The sequence below is a fragment of the Dendropsophus ebraccatus genome, chromosome 7 (genome assembly GCF_027789765.1).
Source record: "Dendropsophus ebraccatus isolate aDenEbr1 chromosome 7, aDenEbr1.pat, whole genome shotgun sequence".
Lineage (NCBI taxonomy): Eukaryota > Metazoa > Chordata > Amphibia > Anura > Hylidae > Dendropsophus > Dendropsophus ebraccatus.
This window is the reverse complement of record NC_091460.1, coordinates 111,948,088-111,974,028: the sequence shown is the minus strand read 5'-3', so window position 1 is coordinate 111,974,028 and position 25,941 is coordinate 111,948,088. Positions and strand designations below refer to the sequence as shown.

The 25,941-nt window shown below is 42.9% G+C and overlaps 1 protein-coding gene across 1 annotated transcript; it reads left to right on the top strand.

Moving 5' to 3' along the window:
• On the top strand, positions 1–25,009 carry HPSE (heparanase). The gene is made up of 12 exons (XM_069976722.1): positions 1–508; positions 1,211–1,356; positions 3,409–3,534; positions 5,580–5,753; positions 8,939–9,110; positions 10,818–10,865; positions 11,094–11,187; positions 13,431–13,537; positions 18,925–19,039; positions 19,565–19,692; positions 21,760–21,903; positions 23,628–25,009. Exons 1-12 carry the CDS (start codon positions 318–320, stop codon positions 23,785–23,787), a joined length of 1,605 nt encoding a protein of 534 aa, XP_069832823.1. The 5' UTR covers positions 1–317; the 3' UTR covers positions 23,788–25,009.
• The last annotated feature ends 932 nt before the right edge of the window (positions 25,010–25,941 follow it).

The following is a 25,941-nucleotide window of genomic DNA, read 5'->3' as shown; positions in this document are numbered from 1 at the left end:
GTGTTCATTGCGTATCTTTCCTTCTCTTCCTAACCTGTGTCTACGCTCTACCTACTCCCATAGACACGGTCACTTCTGCTTTCATGAGCAGGCGACAGTGGAAGAGGAAGTTGAAAAGAACCCATTGCTAGGGAGATTGAGAACATATGCAACCTAAGCAGAAAGCAAACTCATTGTTGTTGTATACACACAGCTTCCTCTATGTAACATGTTCCAGAGAGGGAAAATACTCTTCCTGTTTGTAGGCTGTACAACGCTTTAAGTATAACATATTATAGCTGCATCTTCATCGCAGAACTCCACATAGGACCCGACTAATGAGTATTTCTGTCTACATTGTCTTTTTTGCTGGTACTCTATTAAAGGCCAGCAGCAATGCCCTGGAGGCACCTGTGGAATTACAACTATGGCTAAAGTCTAGCAGCAGAGCTCCTCTAAATCCAAGATTCCTATCTGTAACTATTGACGCCAGTCTTGCATCAGAACCAAAGTATATTGCTTTCCTTGGGTGAGTATCATGTTTTAAATATAATATATAGTAGTGGTATATAGTAGTATATAGTATAGTAGTACTATAATATATAGTAGTAGTATATAATAGTGTATGTGGGCAACTATGGACTCTTTGCTGTGTTCAGACCCATCTCTTCCTCCAGCTTTGTGTGTGTGCTATGAGGATATATTTTCTAGATCCCGGGGCAGGCTTCACTTAAAGGAGTTAACCAGCGAAAATCTTTTTCTTTCAAATGAACTGGTGTCAGAAAGTGATATAGATTTGTAATTTAGTTGATTTTTAGTTGCAGAAACTCCTTGCATTGGTGAACATGTCCTTATAAGTATAATGTTTAAAGGGGTACTCCAGAGAGGACTAATAGTAGTTTTTACTTCAACTGGTGTCAGAAAGTTATACAGATTTGTAATTTACTTCCAATTAAAAGTCTTCAGTCTTCCATTACTTATCAGCTGCTGAATGCCCTGCAGGAAGTGGTGTAATCTTTCCAGTCTGACACAGTGCTCTCTGCTGTCACCTCTGTCCATGTCAGGAACTGTCCAGATCAGTAGCAAATTCCCATAGAAATCCTCTCTTCTCTGGATAGTTCCTGACATGGACAGAGGTGGCAGCAGAGAGCACCCACTGATCAAAACTTCTGACCTGTCACTATGACGTGAGATAGGAACACTATTTAAACATTTTAATTATGTTTTGTAGATCACAGAAACTTATCACTTTAACAAGGGGGCTTTCTCCTGCATTCTTGAGATTTGGAGGAACAAAATCAGATTTCCTTTTCTTTGATCCATCAGAAGCTGCATCAATAGAAGAAAACCTTACCTGGAATCTATTGGTAAAACAAGGTGACTATGATAAAGAAAGTCCATTTTACTGATCTTTGATCTGTACTGTTTTTATAGTTTTCATAGCTAATTATTTTTCACAAAATGTTTGTCATGTCACAAAGACATGCTTAAAGTTTGGCTTTTTAAGACCCCCCACTGATTTTCAGAACAAGCTGGATAAGTTCTTCACTCCTTAGGCTACGTTCACATTAGCGTTTGACCATCTGGCACCATTCCGTCCACCTTTTCCGTTTTAGAGTAAGCAAAACGGAAACTGTTGGATCCGTCAAAATCCCCATAGACTCCTATGATATATTAGTGTGCTCCGTTTGCCCTAATTGTGCTCCGTTTGCATGCACAATTAGTGTGCAATCCGTTTTTTTGAACGGAAGAAAAAATAGTGTTTGCAGTATTTTTCTTTCCGCTTAAATAAACGGATCACGAACGGAAAGTGCACTTCCATTTTTTTTTTACATTGTAGTTAATGAGGACGGATCTAAAACGGAAGGTATTTCCGTTCACATCCGTTTTTTTCATCCGTTTTTTGCACTGAGCATGCGCAGAAGCAGCAAGAAACCAAAGAAGAAAAATAAACGGATAGAAAAACGGATGCTGACTGATGCAATCGGATGCAAACTGATGTACAAAAGTCAGTTTTTTTAAGCCAAAATACAAACAGACCATTAAAAAAGATGAACATTTTGCAATCAGTTTGCATCAGTCTGCTCATCAGTTTATGCTCATCCGTTTAATTAATATAGACGGCTCCGTTAGAAACAAAGAAAAACGCTAGTGTGGCCGAGCCCTTAGTTCTTTGCTCTTCCTGTCACCCTGCAGGAGGCAGAGTCTAAAGTAAGGGCACATTCACATGTTCTGTGCATTACGGAAGCTACAGAGCATAAAGCTGGGCATCGGAATCGGAGATTTCCCAGAATCATGTATCGTTATGATGCCGGAAATATCAAAACTGTTTACATCTTTGTGGGACTGTATTTCTACAGCTGCGCAGCTGGGTTTAAGGCTAGTGTTCTAAGCCCCCACCATTTCTGCTATATGTGAGTTTACAGTTTGTTGGGGTTAGCCATTTCATAGTAAAATTTAGACTTACTGCCGTTGCTTCCCGTGTGTTCTTCAGTGCTTATATTAGAAGCCCATCTCCCTTGCCGTGCCGTCCTACTATGAACGATGATCCCGTCCAGGATTTGGTCAAGCATGGAGAAGCATGTCAACATGACCTCCATAGGCATATACAGGCTCAGTGGGGGGTGCCGAGGGTGGAGCATGGTCAGGCTTTACAAGGATGTTGCTAGGGTATTAAAGGGGCAGGCAGTATATATTATCTGTTCAGGGAAGGGGTAATAGAAAAAAAAATACTTACCTTCCTTGCTCCTGGACCACTGCCAGAGCTATAGAGCTCCAGTCCCTGCTGTGCACTGCTTCCATGTTTGAAGACGTGACATAATAGGCCGGCCCAGCCAAACAGTAGCTGGGGATGGACACTGCTGCGGGCGCGTGATGTCCCTTGAATCAGAAGTACCCAGAGCTCTGTAATACCAGCGGCAGCAGCATGGGAGCAGAAGGCTCAATGTGTGAAGGCAAAAGAGAGAAAGCCCCAGCCTTACCAGTCATGAGGCAGAAGGTGTGTCTGAGTTCCTGTAAGAACTATAGCTACACTAGTCACAGATTACTACTCTAATAAACCTGTGCTGAAAAACAGTCAAGAAGCAAGCACTAGATAGTAAAAATGGCAGGTAAGCAGTATTTAGGCTCTGTTGTCCAAGTTCGGCAACTTCTCTGAACTGAACACTCTGCATTTAACTCCTCCTGTCTGGAAAAAATTGATGCAGCCCTAGGGAGTCCTGGAAATCCTGGATAAATATTTCTCAGGTAGTCCTCAGACTGCCCTCACCTTCTCCAAACACGAGGAGTTAAATGCAGAGCGTTTGAGTTCGGAGAAGTTGCCGAAGCTGTACACTTTCATGAAGTTCGCTGAACACTACCTATAATTGGAAATCTACTTTAAGAAAAAGAAAACTATGGATACATTATGAAGAATTTTTTTTTTAACAGATGTGTGTGATGGAAGCAAAGTCCCCTTCTCTGTGCAGCAGAAGCTGTGGTCTCAGTGGCCTTTGCAGGAGCAAAACATTCTGAGGGAGGCGTTTTCTGACACCTACAAAAATGCCACAATCACAAGTAAGTCAAAGCTCCATGGTCTAATATCCACGAGGTGCTATTCTAGCATTACATTTTTGTAGAAGAAAACTGCAATGCACTTACTAAACAGTAACATGCCTAAAATAAAATTAAAGGTGCAGGGAGTGCAGACAGGGAGTGAGGGGAACATAATAAAGAATGTATACTTACTGGTCCTTGTGCCTTTGGAGCGCCCCATATATGTCTACGCGTTTCTGGCGCATGCAAGCCCTTAATCATGATTAAGAAATGTGTAGAAAACTATGCTGTGTGGAGGGCAATGATATTGTCTGTGATTTTATGGGCCACTGAATAAACGAGAAGTTTTCTTGCACCTGCACTCGCTGGTCCGGTGTTTTTCTATTGGACATTTTGCAACACTGGATAGCGTGACGGACTGTGCGCAGCAGGGATTTTCTCTGGTGAGCTGGCTATTGCTATACTGGACTGTACATTTCCAAATTAGTCATGCTTGGAAGTTAGAGTTCCCTGGGCCTTAGTGCTACTACATCTCACTGTACTGTATGCACTGTGTACATTTCTGACTCTGCAAGTGGTGGGCATACAGCATGAAAGGCTCCGCCTCTTTTACACTATTCACAGCCTCATTTAGTCCAGTTAGGAGAGGATGGAGAAGAGTCATCCCTCTCTCCACTTCTCCAAAGATGATCCTTTTGGAACAGCAGGGACAACAAGATGCCTGTCCCAGAGACAGGACTGGCCTCACAGAGGTCCAAGTCTTCTACAGGAAGCAATGTCTAACAGAAACCACAGGTGGACCCGCCAGAGGTTTTGATGCCATCACTGCACATCAGTTTTGAGCATGGGCACCATGGGCACAGTTCTTATAGACACATTGTTAATGGCCGCATGATTTTGCAGGAAATCTGCACTTTAATCTGCAAAATGTGAAGGAGAGACATGGTACCTTTCATCAATCTGTCTGTGACATAGATCTATGACATAAAAACTGTTTCTTATTCATTGGTGCAAAGAGTCAAAGAAGCTTTTCAAAGCGTGTAAGGGTGCGTTCACACGTAGCGGATCCGCAGCAGATTTCTCGCTGCAAATTCGCAGAGATCCCTGCCCTGTACACTTATGGGCAGACAAACTCACAGCGTGATGCACATCACGCTGTGAGTATGTCTGCAGCCCGCCCCATTAACCCCCCGGAGCATATACTTCATCTGGTCCCTGCTCCGGCTTGCTTCGGAGCGGGGACCAGGTAAAGTATACGCTTCGGCGGCTGGGGGGTTAACGGGGCGGGCTGCAGACATACTCACAGCGGGATGTGCATCCTGCTGCAAGTTTGTCTGCCCATAAGTGTAAGGGCAGGGATCCGCAGTGGATCTCGCTGCGAATTCGCAGTGAGAAATCCGCTGCAGATCCATACTGGGTAAACGCACCCTAAAAGGGCCAACAATTAGATAACGAATAAGGAAATGCTCATTGAATCTTTATTGAGGCCATAGAAATTGTTATAGTTATTATTAGGAATGAGCGAATTTACAGTAGAAATGAAGCAAAGCACTTCGTTAGGATCGGCCAGCAGCTTGTCAGGCTACTGGCTTTAAAGTTCATTCCGCTTCGCTCCAGGTGCCTGAGAAAGTTCATTTCCTGGAACACGGGGAGGGCGGCTTGGACTTCAAAGCCAGTAGCCTGACAAGCTGCTGGCCGATCCTAACGAAGTGCCTTGCTTCATTTCTACTGAAAATTTGCTCATTCCTAGTTATAAAAGGTCTTCAAACAAGCGCTGATCCAGCTGATCTGTGCCTGTTTGCAGTTTGCATTGGGCCATGTAAAAGGGCTCTTAATCAGGGCTAACTGAAAAGATTAGAAATGTCACAAACTGATGTGACAAAAGTGCTAAGACTGTGACTGTGCCATGTTTAAAGTCATAGAAACCATGCAACTACCAGTGGTTGTCTATAGCTATTGAGGCTATCGTTTTGCATTGAATAGGGCTTAAACACCTATGGTTATGAGAAATGTCCCATATATTTTTACCATTTAGTATATGTTATGTTACGTTATTATCTTTCCAGAGCACACCATTGACCTCCTCTACAGATTTGCAAATTGCTCAGGCTTTCATCTTATATTTGGTCTAAACGCTTTAGTGAGGAACAAAAATGATCACTGGAACAGCTCAAATGCCAAATTGCTCATTAATTACTGCAATTCTAAGAAATATATTATGTCCTGGGAACTAGGCAATGGTAAGCTACATATGGTAACTATTTTTATAAATAACTTCTGATACCCCTGACACCACCCAAGGGCAGATTAAGGGTACCATAGGCCCCGGGCTGTTTAGAAATTGTGGGCCCCCTGCTAACCATGCCCCCTCCCCACTAACTACGCCCCAACTAACCTTCCAGCTAACTAAATATCCTGGCTGTGGGGGCTACATAACATGTCCTTTGTGAACTGTAAATGCTGTGAATTTCTGTGGCCATTAACCATATAAATTACTACAGAAAAAAACGGAAAGCATCTATAGGTCACATAGCCTGAGGACATGGTATAAAAATATAATATAGAATAGCCCCCTCTGTATAGCATCCCCCTATATGGAATAGCCCCCTCTGTATAGCATCCCCCTATATGGAATAGCCCCCTCTGTGTAGCATCCCCCTATATGGAATAGCCCCCTTGGTGTAAAGTAGAATAGCCCCCTCTCTGTAGCATCCTCCTATATAGAATAGCCCCATTTCTGTAGCTTCGTCCTATACAGAATAGCCCCGTCTCTGTACATAGCTTCCTCCTATATAGAATAGCCCCTCTGTACATAGCTTCCTCCTATATAGAATAGCCCCTCTCTCTGTAGATAGCTTCCTCATATACAGTGGGGGAAAATAGTATTTAGTCAGTCACCAATAGTGCAAGTTCTCCCACTTAAAAAGATGAGAGACATCTGTAATTTACATCATAGGTAGACCTCAACTATGCGAGACAAAATGAGAAAAAAAATCCCGAAAATCACATTGTCTGATTTTGTAAGAATTTATTTGCAAATTATGGTGGAAAAAAAGTATTTGGTCACCTACAAACAATCAAGATTTCTGACTTCTTCTTTAAGAGTCTCCTCTTTCCTCCACTCATTACCTGTAGTAATGGCACCTGTTTAAACTTATCAGTATAAAAAGACACCTGTGCACACCCTCAAACAGTCAGACTCCAAACTCCACTATGGTGAAGACCAAAGAGCTGTCAAAGGACACCAGAAACAAAATTGTAGCCCTGCACCAGGCTGGGAAGACTGAATCTGCAATACGCAACCAGCTTGGAGTGAAGAAATCAACTGTGGGAGCAATAATTAGAAAATGGAAGACATACAAGACCACTGATAAACTCCCTCGATCTGGGGCTCCACGCAAAATCTCACAAGAATCTCTTGCAAAATGATCACAAGAACGGTGAGCAAAAATCCCAGAACCAAGCGGGGGGACCTAGTGAATTAACTGCAGAGAGCTGGGACCAATGTAACAAAGCCTACCATCAGTAACACACTACACTGCCAGGGACTCAGATCCTGCAGTGCCAGACGTGTCCCACTGCTTAAGCCAGTACATGTCCGGGCCCGTCTGAAGTTTGCTAGAGAGCATTTGGATGATCCAGAAGAGTATTGGGAGAATGTCCTATGGTCTGATGAAACCAAAGTGGAACTGATTGTTTACCTACTGTAAAGTATGTGGGAGGAAACATCGTGCTTTGGGGCTGTTTCTCTGCAAAGGGGCCAGGACGACTGATCCGGGTACATGAAAGAATGAATGCGGCCATGTATCGTGAGATTTTGAGTGCAAACCTCCTTCCATCAGCAAGGGCATTGAAGATGAAACGTTGCTGGGTCTTTTAACATGACAATGATCCAAAGCACACCGCCAGGGCAACAAAGGAGTGGCTTCATAAGAAGCATTTCAAGGTCTTGGAGTGGCCTAGTCTCCAGATCTCAACCCTATAGAAAACCTTTGGAGTTGAAAGTATGTGTTGCCAAGCGACAGCCCCAAAATATTACTGCTCTAGAGGAGATCTGCATGAAGGAATGGGCCAACATACCAACAACAGTGTGCCAACCTTGTGAAAACTTACAGAAAACGTTTGACCTCTGTCATTGCCAACAAAGGATATATAACAAAGTATTGAGATGAAATTTTGTTACTGACCAAATACTTATTTTCCACCATAATTTGCAAATAAATTCTTACAAAATCAGACAATGTGATTTTCTGGATTTGTTTTCTCAGTTTGTCTCCCATGGTTGAGGTCTACATATGGTGTCAATTACAGACCTCTCTCATCTTTTTAAGTGGTGGAACTTGCACTATTGGTGACTGACTAAATACTTTTTTCCCACTGTATAGAATAGCACCCTCTTAGTAGATAGCTTCCTCCTATATAGAATAGCCCCCTCTCTGTACATAGCTTCCTTCTATATAGAATAGCCCACTCTTTGTAGCATCCCCTCCATGTAGAATAGGCAGCCCCTATGTGAAAAACAAAATAATAAAAGTTAACTCACCTGCCACAGAGGACGTTGTGAGAGACATGCCTACACACGACATGTCTGCTGCTCAAGAAGGATATCTTAAAGGGGCAGAGCGGCCCGAAATAGATTGCCCTCATTATAATCCGCCTATGCCTCCACCCCCGGCTCACTTCTCAGTCTGACTGATCTGATTGCAGGCAAAGGTTAAGGTTCCTATAGCACCTCCAATAACTAAGGGCCAATTGATCCTGTGCTTCGTATGAAGAGGGGTAAGGGTCCTTTACACAGCTCGACATGAGGCCATGCAAGGACGCAAATGATCAGTAAGATAGGTGCTCATTTGCAGTGCCTTTACATGACACAATTGTTCATGCAGCCATGGAAACTGACAGCACAGATAAACATTTATTCGTACTGTAATTGTAATTTTCGAGATCACACGTGCAGTTCATACGCTGCTGTGTGGTCTGGCACTGTCAGATCCTGCCGCCAACTCGCCTCCTCCAGAAAGATTGGCAGCCAGAGGAGGTGGGGTTGGGGCCAAGCTGACAGTGTCAGATCACACAGCAGCACTGATAGGAAATGTGCATTTTATGTGTGATCTGGAAACTGACACCACTGACAACTGATATATGCACACCCATGCCATCAGTCTCCCTTTGCTATCAGCTGCACATCTCCGCTCCTCAGCTGATTGCTGTCTTTTTAACACGGGCCAAACATATAAGCTGTAGCTTATCTCTCTGAGAACCCAGAGATTGGGCAGTGAAATTCTATTATGCCCGTCCTCTGTCTCCACCAGAACCCAACTGATTAGGTGCTGAAGGCTTGTAAGTATTATTAATCGTTTGGGAGAGCCTCTTATATCGACACGTGAACTATGTTGTTTGTTTTTTCCTTTTAATTTTTGATCAGAGCCCAACAGCTTTAAGAAAAAGTCTGGAGTGTATGTTGATGGCTCCCAACTTGGCAAGGATTTTATTACTCTACACGACCTTCTTAGCAAGTACAGCAGGTACAGAAACTCGGGTCTATTTGGTCCGGACATTGGTCAGCCAAAGAAATCATCTCAAAAGATGTTGGAAAGGTAAAACTATAATTATTAGGGTGTTTCTATATAGAGGTATGGAATCCTTTACATGACTTTTTTTGTTTGTTTCTGACCAATGTTTTTCTCAAGGTACCAAAGGAGAATGTTTCACTAGAATAAAAGCAATTGATTTCAATATATTTTAATGTGTTGGCCATGTGGGTATTTCACAAGATTTTTGGCGTAATTTAAAGACCAGCCTCAGCTGGTTGATGATTTTCTTTTAACTGGTAATGCATTGTTTTGTTATTAGCCAAATTACACAGTTTATATAAGTTTTCAACTTGAGACCATCGTTCATTAGGAACCGCTGTGTCATTTAAAGTTAATCTAGCAGCAGCTTAGATGGGTCTAACCTGCTACTAGATTTTTATAGGGCAGGGATGGGGTGTCCGGCCTTACCTTTTTTCAAAGCTCCGGTGCTCAATTACTGATAAAACTTTGTTTTGCTTTGTATGTAAATGAAGCGGTCGGCACACTAGAGGTGGTCCTGTAGCCATCAGTGCATCAATCCGCCTGTCTGCCGGCATGCCTCCTTATCAATATCAGCTGATCGTAGCTTTCAGTCCTGACTTAAATTCATCGGCCGACGACTGTGCATTGCTGTATGTAATAACAATGCACGTACAACAGTTGATGACTGTGTAAAGGAAATAATAAAAATTATATGTTACCTTTCCACACTCCCCAGTGTCTTCCTGGTTTCTCTACACGCCATGCAGCCACCACTGCAACTTCAGATCCAGTCTCTGAAATGACCGGCTGCTCAGCCAATCACTGTCCGGGACCGTTGCGACCAGTGATTGGCTGAGCAGCCTGTCACTTCAGGGACCAGATCAAAAGTTGCACTGGCGGCTGTGGGGAGAAGCCAGGAAGATACCGGGGTGCATGGAAAGGTAACGTATATAATTTATTATTTTACCCTTTTGCAGCCGCGCTTTTATCGAGCTATGTAACAGGTTCAGTAAAAGAGCTCCGATCTAGCAGACATTACTAATTGAGCCGTGTAATACGGCCCTAAGTCTAAGCCCTGCCACTCTGACCAATTAAAGTGACAATCTGACCCCCCCAACTGCTTGTACCTTCAGATAGCTGCTTTTAATCCAAGATCTGTCCTAGGGTCCGTTCGGCAGGTGATGCAGTTAATGTCATAAAAAAACAACTTTTAAACTGGCAGCCCCGTGCCCTTTGGCCGTGGCTTACATTGTGTATGCATTAGGCTGGCACAACCTCTCTGTCCCTCCTCATCATGAGGAATGCTCCAGGCAGATTGCCTCCTATTCATCAGCTGTGAGAGGACGGCACATGGGCTGGATCGTTAAGGCACCTGTGTAGTTTTCACTGCAGAGTAATAGGAAAAATGGTGAAGAGGGCGGGGAGGAGGGACAGAGAGCTTGTGCCAGCCTAATGCATACACAAACTAAGCCAGGGCCAAAGGGCACGGGGCTGCCAGTTTAAAAGTTGTTTTTCATGACAATAACTGCATCACCTGCCGAACGGACCCCAGGACAGATCTTGGATTAAAAGCAGCTATCCGAAGGTACAAGTGGTTTGGGGGGGGGGGGGGGGGGGTCAGATTGTGGGTACAGAGTTGCTTTAAAGCTTTTTACATGTCTCTATGTGTTTAACTGTTTCCTTTAATTATTGTGCAGTGCGTATGTCCATAATGATGTACTTCTCATTTCTATTTATATATTTTTGCAGCTTTTTAAAAGCAGGAGGTAAAGTCATTGATTCTGTCACTTGGCACCAGTAAGTGTTCACATATGTTTTGTTGAATATGGTCTAATGTATACATTATATTCAAAAATATTTTTAAAATACACCCCTCCCCCCTTCTCTTTCTCTGTTTACTCTTCTCTTTCTTTAACTCTTTTTGACACTTTCTCAGTAATATGAATGTTTCAGAAATTGAAATAAAATCTTATAATGTTTGATATGTCATATACTGTGTTTTCCCCCCTCTTTGCATGGAACAAGCTATTATGTTGATGGACGGACTGCATCTGTGAAAGACTTTGTTAACCCTAATGTTCTGGACACTTTATCTTCAGAAATAAATACTGTGTTCAAGGTATAAGCTTAAATATATCGGAAAGCCTGTAATAATCAATTTTAGAATACGCCCATTTCTGACTTTGTATTTAATAATTGCAATTAAAAACCTACAAGCTGGGTTCACACACAGTATATTTCAGTCAGTATTTGGTCCTCATGTCAGTTCCTCATAGCAACCAAAACCAGGAGTGGATTAAAAACACAGAAAGGATCTGTTCACACAATGTTGAAATTGAGTGGATGGCCGCCATTTAATGGCAAATCGTTGCTGTTATTTTAAAACAACGGCTGTTATATTGAAATAATGGCTGTTATTTACTGTTATATGGCGGCCATCCACTCAATTTTTTAATCCACTCCTGGTTTTGGTTTCAATATGAGCACCACAATACTGACTGAAATATACGTAGTGTGAACCCAGCCTAAAGGTGTACATCAGCGAAAAATTATTTTCTTTAAATTAAGATAGATAGATAGATATATGGGTGTATGTGTAAATTACTTCTACTTACAAATATGAAGTCTTTCAGTAGTGCAGGAAGTGGTATATTCTTTTCAGTCTGACACAGTGCTCTCTGCTGCCACCTCTGTCCATGACAGGAGCTGTCAAGAGCAGTAGCAAATTCCCTCTCCTGCTCTAAACAGTTCCTGTCATGGACAGAGGTGGCAGCAGAGAGCACTGTGTCAGACTGGATAGAATATACCACTTCCTGCAGGACATACAGCTGCTCATAAGTACTGGAAGACTTAAGATCTTTAAATAGAAGTAAATTACAAATCTGTATAACTTTCTGACACCAGTTGTTTTGAAAAACAGCACTTAGCACTTCTGTTTTTTTTTAATTTAACAAAACAAAAAACAATGTGTGTGGTTATGAACAGTAGCTAGCAATACATTTATTTAGCAATAGTCTCTCTTTGTCATAAACAATCTGACAATCACATTGCAGCACACACACAATTTAGGTTCTAGTTGTATAAACAAACAAAAATAAAGAAAATAAAACAAAAATTCAAATGTGGGAACAAACAATTAACCCCATCATAACTTTCTACAGCTTAAAGTCCTACTGTGGTTTCGTGTTTCTTTTGCAAAAATCAATAGTACAGGCGATTTAAAGAAACTTTGTAATTGGGTTTAAAATATGCCATTATCTGTATTCAAAAAGACTTTCCCCAGGTTCCTTCCTCCTCTCCTTTCTGTCATCCACTGCTCAGAATCAGGAAATCTCGACTCTTTTACATCAGTCGGACCCTGTCTGTTCTATTGAGGGGGGAGGGGGCAGGAGGGAGATTAGTTGGCAGCAGAGAGCAGAGAACAAAGGATTACACAGCAGAGAGCTGCCTGAAGCTGGTATTCAGAGGTCAGTGCTGACTTCAGAGGAGATAGCCCGGTGATGTAGCTGTAAATTAACTCTTTGTTGTCCTGTTTTGGTGCCTCCTCTCCCTCCACCCCTCCCCTCTCCATAGACAATCATGAAGATAGGGGGGAGATCTTCAAACTGCTTTTTCATTATAAAAATGCATTTTTCAGCTAATAAACCCAATTACAAAGTTTCTTAAAATCGCCTGTACTATTGATTTCTGCAAAAAAAATTAAACAGTGACACTAATGCTAATGAGCAACATTGGCAATCATACTGATGCCAGTTGTTTAACCCCCTAAAGCTGGGGTGGGGAACCTTCAGCCCTACAGCTGTTGTAAAACTACAATTCCTATCATGTCTAGACAGCCGAAGCAAAGCTAGGCATGATGGGAATTGTAGTTTTGCAACAACTGGAGGGCTGAAAGTTCCCTATCCCTGTCCTAAAGGTATTAATCAATAGCGATAAAGGCATTTAGGAGGTTGTCTGACCTCCCTTAGGAAGTTGTAACTACCCCAAAATTATATTGGTAAAAAAAATATTGGGGGAATAAAAATTATAGGGATCAGAATAATATGATTATAAAGATGTTTTATTTTTTCAACAGAGGCAGAGGTCAGACGTCACTGTCTTACATGCATCTCTATGAGTGACCTCTGATAGCCAATGATTGATTATCATGATTATATGTGAAACATGCCATTTCATTATTCTAGATTTCCAAACAAAGACCGCTGAACTGTCAATGTGCTTTGAAAGGCAATTATGTAAAAAATTTGATATTATTAGAGATAAACATGCCTCTAATGCTGAAAAACCTTTAAAGTATGTGAATAACTATAAAAACTGCAATGTATTCTATTATATTGTTATATTTTCTTTTCTTGTTTCTAGATTGTAAATGAAACTGTTCCAGGGAAGTTAGTCTGGTTGGGTGAAACCAGCTCAGCCTATGGTGGAGGATCCCCTGGATTATCAAATACCTATATAGATGGTTTCATGTAAGTAAATCAATGTCTGTTACTGTAGTTATCAAAACTGCTATATGCATCTAGATGCATACAAATGCTATTTCCAGTAGTGTATAACCACATCAGATTAGTTAGAAAACACAGTAGTAATTCTACTTTGCTAAATTTGATTCTTTATTGATGGTTTTCCTGATTTGAGAATTGTGATCAGGGCTACCCTTTTTGTGCCAGACCAGATGCTGTGGCTGCTTAGAGGCTACTACACCACTACACAGTAGATGTCACAGGGCCTAATTCTCTGTGTATGGATGCCAGTGCACCTGCCAATTAGATATTGATGATATATCAATATATATGGTTATAAACCCAGACAACCCCTTCAAATATTTCTTCCATACTTTTACTGAACAAAAAGAAGTATACAAAGATCCATTTGTTTGTAATGTTAGCGTAGTAATTCGCAAGACAATGAGGACCCTCTGCAAGGGTTTCAAGCTTGTGTATTTTGGTTAGTATATTAAAGGGGTGGGACAATTTATAGTAAAATTGCTCAGTGTACAGTATTAGTAACTGTACTCATTGTATATACTGACAGCAGCTCCCTGTGTACCTCATAGAGCTAACATCAGACTCCCCTCCTCCAGGCTGTGCTGCCCTGCTCTGTGGTGTTTCTGTCTATAAGATGGTTGGACATGGAGGAGCATGTGACCATGCCCCGCCCCCCATATTTCTATAGAGGACACTGGGGGCGGGGCATGGTCACATCTTATGTCTTATGGACAGAAACACGACAGAGCAGGACAGCCAGGGGTGATTCTTGTCTCTCTGCTGCCCGTGGCGAACTATAGGATGACGCCCCCCCCCCCCCCGGTCAATCCGCCCACATTATAATCCACTACTGCCCCCCCCCCCCCCCAACTGCTGTCCCCAATAAACATAATGTTTGGTCCCTTGCTGCACAGAGGATGTCAGGAGAGGAGGGGGCTGATCTTATAGGGGAGGTCACAGCAGCACAGAGGAGGTCAGGAGAGGAGGGTGCTAATCCTATAGGAGAGGTCCCAGCAGCACAGAGGATGTCAGGAGAGGAGGGTGCTAATCCTATAGGAGAGGTCCCAGCAGCACAGAGGATGTCAGGAGAGGAGGGTGCTAATCCTATAGGAGAAGTCCCAGCAGCACAGAGGATGTCAGGAGAGGAGGGTGCTGATCTTTTAGGAGATGGTCCCCCTCTTCCCCCCTTATAGATGGACCCCCTCTTCCCCCCCCTTATAGATGGTCCCCTCTCCCTTACAGATGGTCCCCCTCTCCCCCCCCCCCTATAGATGGTCCCCCTCTCCCCCTCCCTTATAGATGGTCCCCCTCTTCCCCCCCTTATAGATGGTCCCCCTCTCCCCCCCCCCTTATAGATGGTCCCCCTCTTCCCTCTCCCTTATATATGGTCCCCCCCCTGCACAGCAGATAAAACAAAAACAAAAAACAGCACACAACTCACCTGCCATCCGTTCCCCCGTCGAGCCTCTCTGGTCTGGTCCCGGCTGATGTGCGGCTGCCCGGGGTGTCCCGTCCTGTCCCCGGCAGCGCCTGTGGCTGTGACTTCCAGTGCACAGGGAGCTCTCTGATGCGCGCGCTGCCGGAGACAGGATGGGACACCTCCGGCAGCCACACATCAGCCGGGGGACTAAAGGCTGCATTCCCACGTTCCGTGGAATGCCGGTACCGGAGACCCCCGAGCCCGGACAGCATCTGTAATTAGATGCTGGGAGCGGGGGAGACTGTATTCATAAGCGCCGCGCTGTAGTAACAGCACCGCGTGGCTGATTCATTACACCGCGGCGCTTATGAATACAGTCTCCCCCGCTCCCAGCATCTAATTACAGATGCTGTCCGGGCGCGGGGGTCTCTGGTACATGGTACAATCAGTGGCGGATTATAATGTGGGCGGCCGCCCGAACCGCCCATATTATAATCTGCCACTGAATGCCGCCCCTAGGGGCGTAGCTAATGTCTCTTGGGCCCTGGTGCAAGAGGTCAACTTGGGCCCCCCCTTTCTCGATGCTATTGGTATATATATATATCTCAAGACTGATATTACCAATAATACCAGTATACAGGAAATATTATCACCGCCATACTGTTACTAAACAAATCCTGTTTACTGAGACCAATATTGCCAATATTACCAGTACACAAGGGGAAATATTACCGCCACACCACAACCATCACCACCATATTGTTACTGACCAAATCCAGTATACTAAATCCAATAAAACACAGTACCAGATAACAAGTAACAAATAATACCACCACATAGTGACTAACACCACCGCTGCTACTGAATATAATCCTCTGTACATAGACCAATATTACTTCATACAGTCATATAGAGGTGGACGCACTGTACACAGGATCTATACACCATATACATTACAGTGCAGTTATATCAAGTGACTCACAGGGGACGTCTTCTCTGATCGGAGTTCTTCCCTTTTCATCTTCTCCATCTGTTGTGGGCGATTTTGAGAACTTCTCTGGGCCACGAATCCACAGAATCTGCCAGACAGACATATTAGGCTCCTCACACTGACACCATCATCTCTCTAAAAACTGCACATCTGTACTGTCCCCTTTACACCCTCATTTAGTAGGTAGCCCTGACACTATGTGACCCCCCTTACAGTACATGCCCCCCTCTGTGCATGCCCTATTGTATACACCTCCCATGTAGTCCACCTTATAGATGGCCCCCAATGTTTCCCCCTTATAGATGGCCCCCTGTGTTGTCCCTCTTATAGATGCCCCCCATGTTATCCCCCATATAGATGGCCCCCATTTTATCCCCCTTACAGATGCCCCCCATGTTGTCCCCTCCTCCTGCCCCTTTATCACCATACTACTACCCCTTTCATCCTCCTGCCCTTTCATAATCATACTACAAACACCTCCATCATAATACTACCACCCCCTTCATCCTCCTGCCCTTTCATCATCATACCACTACACCCTTCATCATCCTCTTGTTCCTTAATCATCATACCACTACACCCTCATCATCATACCACTACACCCCCCATCATCCTCTTGTTCCATCATCATCATACCACTACACCCCCCATCATCCTCTTGTTCCATCATCATACCACTACACCCCCCATCATCCTCTTGTTCCATCATCATCATCATACCACTACACCCCCCATCATCCTCTTGTTCCATCATCATCATCATCATACCACTATACCCATCATCCTCTTGTTCCACCATCATACCACTACACCCCCCATCATCCTCTTGTTCCACCATCATACCACTACACCCCCCATCATCCTCTTGTTCCATCATCATCATACCATTACACCCCCCATCATCCTCTTGTTCCATCATCATCATACCACTACATCCTCATCATCCTCTTGTTCCTTCATCATCATACCACTACACCCCCCATCATCCTCTTGTTCCATCATCATACCACTACACCCCCCATCATCCTCTTGTTCCATCATCATACCACTACACCCCCCATCATCCTCTTGTTCCATCATCATCATACCACTATACCCCCCATCATCCTCTTGTTCCACCATCATACCACTACACCCCCCATCATCCTCTTGTTCCACCATCATACCACTACACCCCCATCATCCTCTTGTTCCATCATCATACCACTACACCCCCCATCATCCTCTTGTTCCATCATCATCATCATACCACTACACCCCCCATCATCCTCTTGTTCCATCATCATCATCATACCACTATACCCATCATCCTCTTGTTCCACCACCATACCACTATACCCCCCATCATCCTCTTGTTCCACCATCATACCACTACCCCCCATCATCCTCTTGTTCCACCATCATACCACTACACCCCCCATCATCCTCTTGTTCCATCATCATCATACCATTACACCCCCATCATCCTCTTGTTCCATCATCATCATACCACTACACCCCCTATCATCCTCTTGTTCCATCATCATCATACCACTACACCCCCCATCATCCTCTTGTTCCATCATCATGCCACTACACCCCCCATCATCCTCTTGTTTCACCATCATACCACTACACCCCCCATCATCCTCTTGTTCCATCATCATTATACCACTACATCCTCATCATCCTCTTGTTCCACCATCATACCACTACACCCCCATCATCCTCTTGTTCCATCATACCACTACACCCCCCATCATCCTCTTGTTCCACCACCATACCACTACACCCCCCATCATCCTCTTGTTCCACCACCATACCACTACACCCCCATCATGCCCTTTAAAACAAAAAAATCTTTACTCACCTGAATGGTTCCTCTAGTCGTCTTGTCACGCGCGCTGGCGGGCTTACCGCGGCTGGGGGCGGGGCTTCCAGCAGAGGGGGCGGAGCTTCGCGGGACCTGTTTTTTTGCCCTCAAGATGCTCCCAGCCCCGCAAGTCAGCCGGGGGCCGTCCCAGCCGCCTCTTGTGATCGCAGGCAAAACATTGCTTGCGGTCACAAGAAGGAGCGGGATGGGAGCAGTACAGTGGCAGACAGTACAGTAGCGGCCCGGTCGCGGCGGCGACCGCTGCGACCGTGGTAGCTACGCCACTGAATGCCACTGAATACGCCCCCATGATAACAGCTGGTGGCGCCGCCTGAGGCAGACAACTCAGGTCGCCTCATCATTGCGGCGCCACTGAGGACAGCCCAGCCTGGAGAAGGGGAGTCTGATTTTAGCTCTATGAGGTACATAGGGAGCTGCTGTCAGTATATACAGTGAGTACACTTACTTATACTGTACACTGAACAATTTTACTATAAAAAGGCCAACCCCTTTAACTATGACCTCTTGTTTATAATTCTTCTCAGGGTGTAGTCTGGCCTTATAATGCTGGGGGAGTATGTGGTGTCAGTACTTTGTGTGAGGCACTTGGAATGTACCGGGCTTCTCTTGTCAATTAATAGTATGGGTGTTAGTAAGCCAGTGTGGTGCACTACATGTAATATAATGACTTTCATACTACAGAAGACATATCTATGTGCTCAGCAGCCACCCTTTGATGAGTAGTGAATGTTTATTGGTATTCTGTACCTGTGTGACTTTCCCCATATAGCACTGCAGCTTGTCTGCATCTTGCTAGTACAGCTGCATTCACTTATATGAAATATAAGGTCTGTAAGCTGACTGTATATCATGGACTGTACTCTTGAACTCTTACGGAACTTGCGGTATCACAATTTATTATGATGCCTGGAGCGCCATAACATCATGTTCTTTGCTGCTGGACTGACATGGCTGTTTTAACTGTTTTGGAGCTCCAGGCATCATAATAAATTGTGATACCGCATACCGTATTCCTATGATCCTATTTTTTGTTACCCATTTGTAACCTTTACCTCTATTCTCTTGCTCTTCATTGCTTTACACAGGTGGCTAGATAAGCTGGGAACGTCTGCTAAACTAGGAATTGATGTTGTTATGAGGCAAGCTTTGTTCGGTGCTGGGTCATACAATTTGGTGGATTCAAATTTTGAACCTTTACCTGTAAGTACATTTAAAGTAGGAATATAGTTTATGTGATGAGTATATATTAAAGGGGAACTCTTCTTTTAAATCAACTGGTGTCAGAAAGTTATACAGATTTGTAAATTCTATTTAACAATAAAAAAAACCCTCAAGTCTTCCAGTACTTATCAGCTGCTTTATGTCCATATCAAGAACTGTCCAGAGCAGAAAAGTATTTCTATAGGGATTTGCTAGTACTCTGGACAGTTCCTGTCACAGACAGAGGTGGCAGCAGAGAGCACTATGCCAGACTAGAAAGAATACACCACTTCCTGCAGGACATACAGCAGCTGTAAGTACTGGAAGAATGGAGATTTTTAAATAGAAGTAATTTACTAATCTGTATAACTTTCTGACAACAGTTGATTTAAAAAACAGTTTTTTCCCCACTGGAGTACCCTTTTAAATTCATAATTGTGAAAGGTATCAGCTAAACAAAGCTACAAAGTTAGATAATATTACTGAATAAAATAAAATAAACTCACATGATCTCATATATTTTAGGATTACTGGTTGTCACTGGTATTTAAGAAACTGGTTGGATCCATTGTTTTGAATGCCAGTTTAAGAAATTGCAAGAAAGTAAATGTGGAAAACATAAGAGTTTATCTTCACTGCACAAATACTAACAAGTGGGTATATTACAGTGTTTTGTACTATTTCAGTTACATTTTTACTTATTATTATAGATATTGCCCTGTGGGCACTGTGCAAGGAGTTTAAAGGGAGTCTGTCCGCAGTTTTGAGCAGACTCCCCTCTGCTCCTGATTTACATGTCTAACGTGTAGGATGACACTGGAGAACACAAAAAGTTCTCATATGTTTTATACCTGATTACCATACCCACTGCTTGCAGCGGGTATGGAAAATCTTTACCCAACCCCTTTGTTCTTGGAGAGCTAAACCACAGCAAGAGCAGTCTGACTGCAGGTTACCCCTCCCCAAAATAAAAACAGAAATGCTCGGCCATGCCCAATGTTCCTATATATGTAGAGAACGTTAAAGATAAATAAAAATGTCAGTCTAGAGAAGTGGGGAGGGGTTGGGGAGTTTACAGTCAAGAATCCAGGACATTTCTCTGGTTGATGAACACACAGTGGATGCTTCTTATTACCATATAATGCAAACATCATTAAAACTTTATTTTCTCAGATATAATAAAGGTGATTATCTACCAATCTAATGGCCGCATATATCTCCTTGTCATAGGAGACGTGTGGCTAGGGGCTGATTAGTGGTAAAGCCTGTATGAACATTGCTAGCGATGTCTGTGCTGCCCAGCCCACACAATCATAGAGCTGTGGAATAAGCTCTGTAAGCACATGCAGATGTAGCAGATCGGGGCCTGTTTACATCGCAGCTTAGGCTGTGTATTACGGCCTTTAGGGGTACAAACACACTGGGCGTATCCGCAGCGGATTTCTCGCTGCGAATTGCAGCGAGACCCACTGCGGATCCCTGCCCTGTACACTGTATGGGCAGACAAACTTGCAGCGAGATGGACATCCCGTTGTGAGTATGTCAGCAGCCCGCCCTGTTAACCCCCCGCCACCGGAGCATATACTTCACCTTCTCCCCACCCTGGCTTGCTTTTGGGGGTTCCTGGCACATCCCGCTCGGCCAATCAGTGCGCTGCCTCGCCGCAGCACACTGATTGGCTGAGCAGGACGTGAAGACACTGGGAGCCCCGAAGCAAGCCGGAGCGGGGAGAAGGTGAAGTATACGCTCTGGTGGCAGGGGGCTAACGGGCTGCTGACATTCTTGCAGCGGGATGTCCATCTCGCTGTGAGTTTGTCTGCCCATAGAGTGCACAGTGCAAGGACCCCCAGCGGGAAATCTCCTGCGGATATGCCCAGTGTGTTTGTACCCTAAGGGAATGATTGGAATGCTGAAACCTGTTTCCATGTTACCTATGTAGGATGTCAGAACCTTTAACTAGATCAGTGCTTCCCAATTCCAGTCCTCAGGCCTCACCAACAGGTCATGTTTTGAGGATTTCCTTAGTATTTCACAGGTGATATAATCATACTCAGTGCATCAGGTATTATCACAGGTGTTTTTGTATATCCTCAAAACCTGACCTGTTGGGGAGGCCTGAGGACTGGATTTGAGAAGCACTGAACTAGTGTGGAACAATAAAAATGGCAACAGAGGGAGAGAGTGCTATGTCAAGGAGGGATTGCAGTATACTAATGTATTTGAACATGAACAAACTGAATCTTTTGAACCGAGATTCATTTCGAACTTTCACTTCGAAAGTTTGGTACGAAACTATTTGCAAGGTTCAGAACAGGTTTGTAAAGGTAATATAAATAAATTTAAAAAAAGGTATGATCACTTGGTCACATTTCCCCGGTGTCGTCCTAAGGGTCCCCAGCAGCCTCCAGCCCGCTCAGCCAATCACTGACGGAGAGGAGACATCGCTGTGGCCAGTAATTGGCTGAGTGGGATGAAGGCAGCTGCGGGGTAGACGAGAGACCAGAGAAGAAGGTCACCAGGGGAGTGCAAGGTTCTATTCACACAAAAGTGTATTGGACATGGTTCCTTTCCTACTCCTTTTCTTGCTTTCCTTATTGGTAGCTTGGATTAGAGTTAGTAAATATTACATACATTTTTTTTTTTTTTTTTTAAGAATAGACTTTACTTGTATTTTGCATGTTGTAATGTAACACACTTTGTTTTGTTTTCTAATATATTAGTCCAAAATACAAAGTAGGAGATGTTACATTGTTTGCACTAAACTTAAACAACCACACTCAGAAAGTGCAATGGCCAAGCTTCCTGTCTGGAAAGTATGTGGACGAATATCTTCTTTTACCTGGGGAAGGAGGACTATTTTCTTCGTAAGTTCTATGACAAAGGGATATGTTATGTGAGACACATATATCTGCTATATGTCTTGCTTTATGCTAAAATTTTTCCGCAGTTTAGATGTACATTGTCACTTTTTGAGACAAGTCTCTTACCTCTAATCCCACTTGTTCACAAAGGGAAACGCTGTCTTAAGTGCATAATAACCATGGTGCATACTGTAGGTTTTGCCATATGCTGAGCCAGAATACTGGTGCTTTTAGAATAGCAAGTTTTTTTTATCATTTTTGTTTTTTGCCATGCTTCCTATCTTTGGTGACAACTATATAATGTTTTTTTATTCTAGTATCTTCCCACCACTGGCTTGCTTCTGCTTTGGTGGGTGATTACTGATAGATGTGAGGGCTTACAGCTTGAGATGAGGTGTTACAGCTTGCCTGGCAACAAAAGAGACATAGATCGTGTGACCTCTGTCTCAGAAGGGAGGGGGAGGACAGAGGAGTGGAGACAGAGTGGACCAGGCAGTGTGGATTTTCAGCAGCTTCAGGGGGTCAGCATGTGGGCTTCAAAATGGAGTTCATGCTGTGTGGCTTACACAACATGATTGTCTTCAGTCTATGCCTTATCATATTAAAAAAAGATGGAAAGTTGGTTCTTTATGGCATCATGTGGCACATTTGCCTACAGATGTTGCAGCTGTGTCCTGCATGCTGTCAGGCTGCTGAAGCTGGTCACCATAAATGCTCGATTTGGGATAAATCTTGGACAAGGCAGGCCAAGGAAATATTGCAATATGGCAGAGACATTCCTGACAAACTGACATTTCTATCTGTTTTTATTTTTTTGGTAAATAAGTAACAATATTTATCAGCTACCTGCATTGCTACTAGGGTGTAATGGTGAGCCTCATATAGACACCACACAACAGCTAATAAAGTGGCTATTACTATGTAACACAGAGAGCTGAGGGAACACAGATTTGCAATCATTGCAACAAACTTATATATTTTATGTACTACTAATTTAGTATGTACATATATTGTACGGCGCTAGTACGGCAGTGAGTAGTATGCCAGATAGGGAAGGGTCCTCCGCCCCTTCAAAAAAAAGTAATTCTCCAATATCTATTAGTGCATCCAGTGCTTCTACATAAATGATCTGTATTGAAAGGTCATATAACACTTACTACTGGTAGTAGCGTCGGTTCAGGTCCTTCTATTGGTTTCCAATATGGAAGATGTCTGTGATGAGTACTGTGAGCGCCCCCCCAGCCGGTGGCAAAGCTACAACCAGTTACGACGTTCCCAGATAGATCTGTGTGACGTCACTAGGTATCTTTATGGAGTCTCAAGAGGATCAAAAGTCCATCCTATACGTTTCCGCGCAATCCTTACACCTTAATCAGGGATGTGGACATATTCCTCTCGTGATCTTTTTATGTGTATCCTCGGACCGCCTTTCCATTGAAAGGCTGAATGGAAAGGCGGTCTGAGGATACGCATAAAAAAAGCACGAGAGGTATCCCTGCCCACATCCCTGACGAAGGCATTACGATTACGCTGAAACGCGTTGGATGCACTAATAGATAGTGGAGAATTACTTTTTTTTTTAACAGGGAGGGGACCCTTTCATTTAGCATTTATGTAGATATTGCACTAGATATTGCATCAAATTTACTGTCAAATTGTTGTTGTTTTTCCTCCTATTTCATTGAAATAATACTTTACTGAAACTATTCTTTCTCCTCTTCATCTAGAACGATCCTGTTAAATGGTGAAGTTTTAAAGATGGTAGATGAAAAAACTTTGCCAGATTTGAATGGGAAGCAACTGGATCCTGGCATTCCTCTTATTTTACCTTCTATGAGTTTTGGATTCTTTGTTGTGAAAAATGCCAGGGCCAGTGCTTGCTTATGACTTCTGAATAAATCGGCTGGTTTCTCTCTCAAGATCTAACATTATTATTTTACCAAATTAATATATATATTTTTATTTTCTCAGGTAAACATTATTGCTGCTACAACTCAAAAATCTAGATATGTTTCTTAAAGGGGTTGTCCGGCATTAGACAATGTTTAATATACTGCTGCTGTTATATAGAAAACAAAAAAGGGCCTATAATTACTGGTCTATTCCCGAAGATCGGCCCAGGATAATGCACTGGGGGCAGGGCCAATGCACAGCAATAGACTGGTGCCGTGCACGGGAACCGGGCGCCGGTCTGTTCATGTAAGAAACTTAAAGCGATGTACCTGATGGTATATTCAGTTTATGTCCTTTTTGGTTTTCACTGTGATTTCTTAGACTATTAAACATATTTATGTTTTTTGTGTCTTGCCCAAATTATAAGCTAGAAATTCTAGATGGACTTTATAAATACAGGTATATCTTTATAATGTAATAGTAGAATTATGGCTCTTTTCACTAGTGCATCACCAAGACACTCAAATGATTCTGAGAAACATTGCTGGAAGGAAGCATGTTAAGGACAAGCCTCTACATACACATACATACATACATGCTACATCTATACCAGTTCAAAGCTGGTATTCAGTTATGTGCAGATGTGCATAGCCTTGATAAATTTCTCTCATTACCTTCGTGTTTTGTTGCTTTTGTTACTATCATTATGTATCTGAAGCCAGCAATGGTGAAATGTTTCTATCATGCTTTCAAACCATCGTCCAGACAATCCATTCATGAATTGAGGTTTGTACTTTGCTTTCTTTTTCCTATTCTCAGTTTACTGGGACACTGTTTAACATCTTAAAATAAAGAAAATCAAGTGGCACTCACCATAGAAAACGAGAACTTTTTTTCTTTCACAAATACATAGCGGGACGCCAAAGAACGTTCACTTCCAGCTCACAACCATATTACACCAGCGCTTTATTAAGGCAACAATGGGAAAATCCTGTAGTGGCCTAAGGATGCTTTATGACCTCTGAAACTCACCAGTTTTATTTTGTGATTTACAATAAATAATTGATCTTTTTCTGGAGCTGGAGAAGTTTTCTTCTGTCGTTTAGTATACCCTGATTACTTATGCAATGGATTAACATTGATGAATCTTGAATTAGATGTGTAGATATTTAGAAAATAATTTGTATTGAATAAATTCTTATGAACATATGAACAATGGTGTGTTCTGATTATATGTTGTGTGAAGTGGTTAATTCTATTTACTTGACGTCCTTGTATTGAGAGCAACACCAGAAAGTGCTGAGCTCCAGGACTAGGCACCATTAGAATGGCAACAATTGGGGATTGGAGAAAGCGATTATAATTTTTATTTTTTTTTTTGTACCCCAGCCTAAGCATATTTGCTTATAAAAAATTAGCCAGACTACCCCTAAAAGTTTTAGTTGGCATAGCATATGGAACAGGAATTATGTAGTAATACCAAGTCCCTTTTAGGCTATGTTTCCACACAGTATAATTGCCGTTGTTTTGAAATAACGGCCGTTATTTGCTATTAAATTACGTCCATCCACTAAATTTCAACAGTGTGTGAGCATAGCCTTTCTGTGTTTTCAATCCACTCCAGGTTTTGGTTGCAAAATACTGAGCAAAAATACTGTGGGAACATAACCTGCTAATGCATGCTACGTAATAACTAACAAAGTATTAGATTAAAAAGAATAACACAAAACAAAATGTTTAAATTTACAAACATATGCAATACAAGATATGCTAACTCTGCAGAGTTCAACATGAGCTTAAAAAGCACATATTGCCTAGATTTTAGAAATCGGCACAACTTGAGCATGCTCAAGCCCGATCATTTGGCGTTTGAATACTGGTGGCTGGAGAAGTTGGATGTAGCCCTAGGCAGTCCTGGAAAACATGGATACAACCATAGGCCATAAACTGTATTTGTGTTTTCCTGGCAGTCTCAGAGCTGCATTTGACTTCTCCAGGCAGCTGTATTCAAATGCCTACTGTTGTTGGGGTTTAGCCGAACACTTGATTCGAAAAATATAGCTACTTTCTTCCAGAAACAGCACAACTTTTGTCTTATTTTGCCTGATGAAGAGGGTGGTTAACCATTGAAACGCATAGCACTTCAAT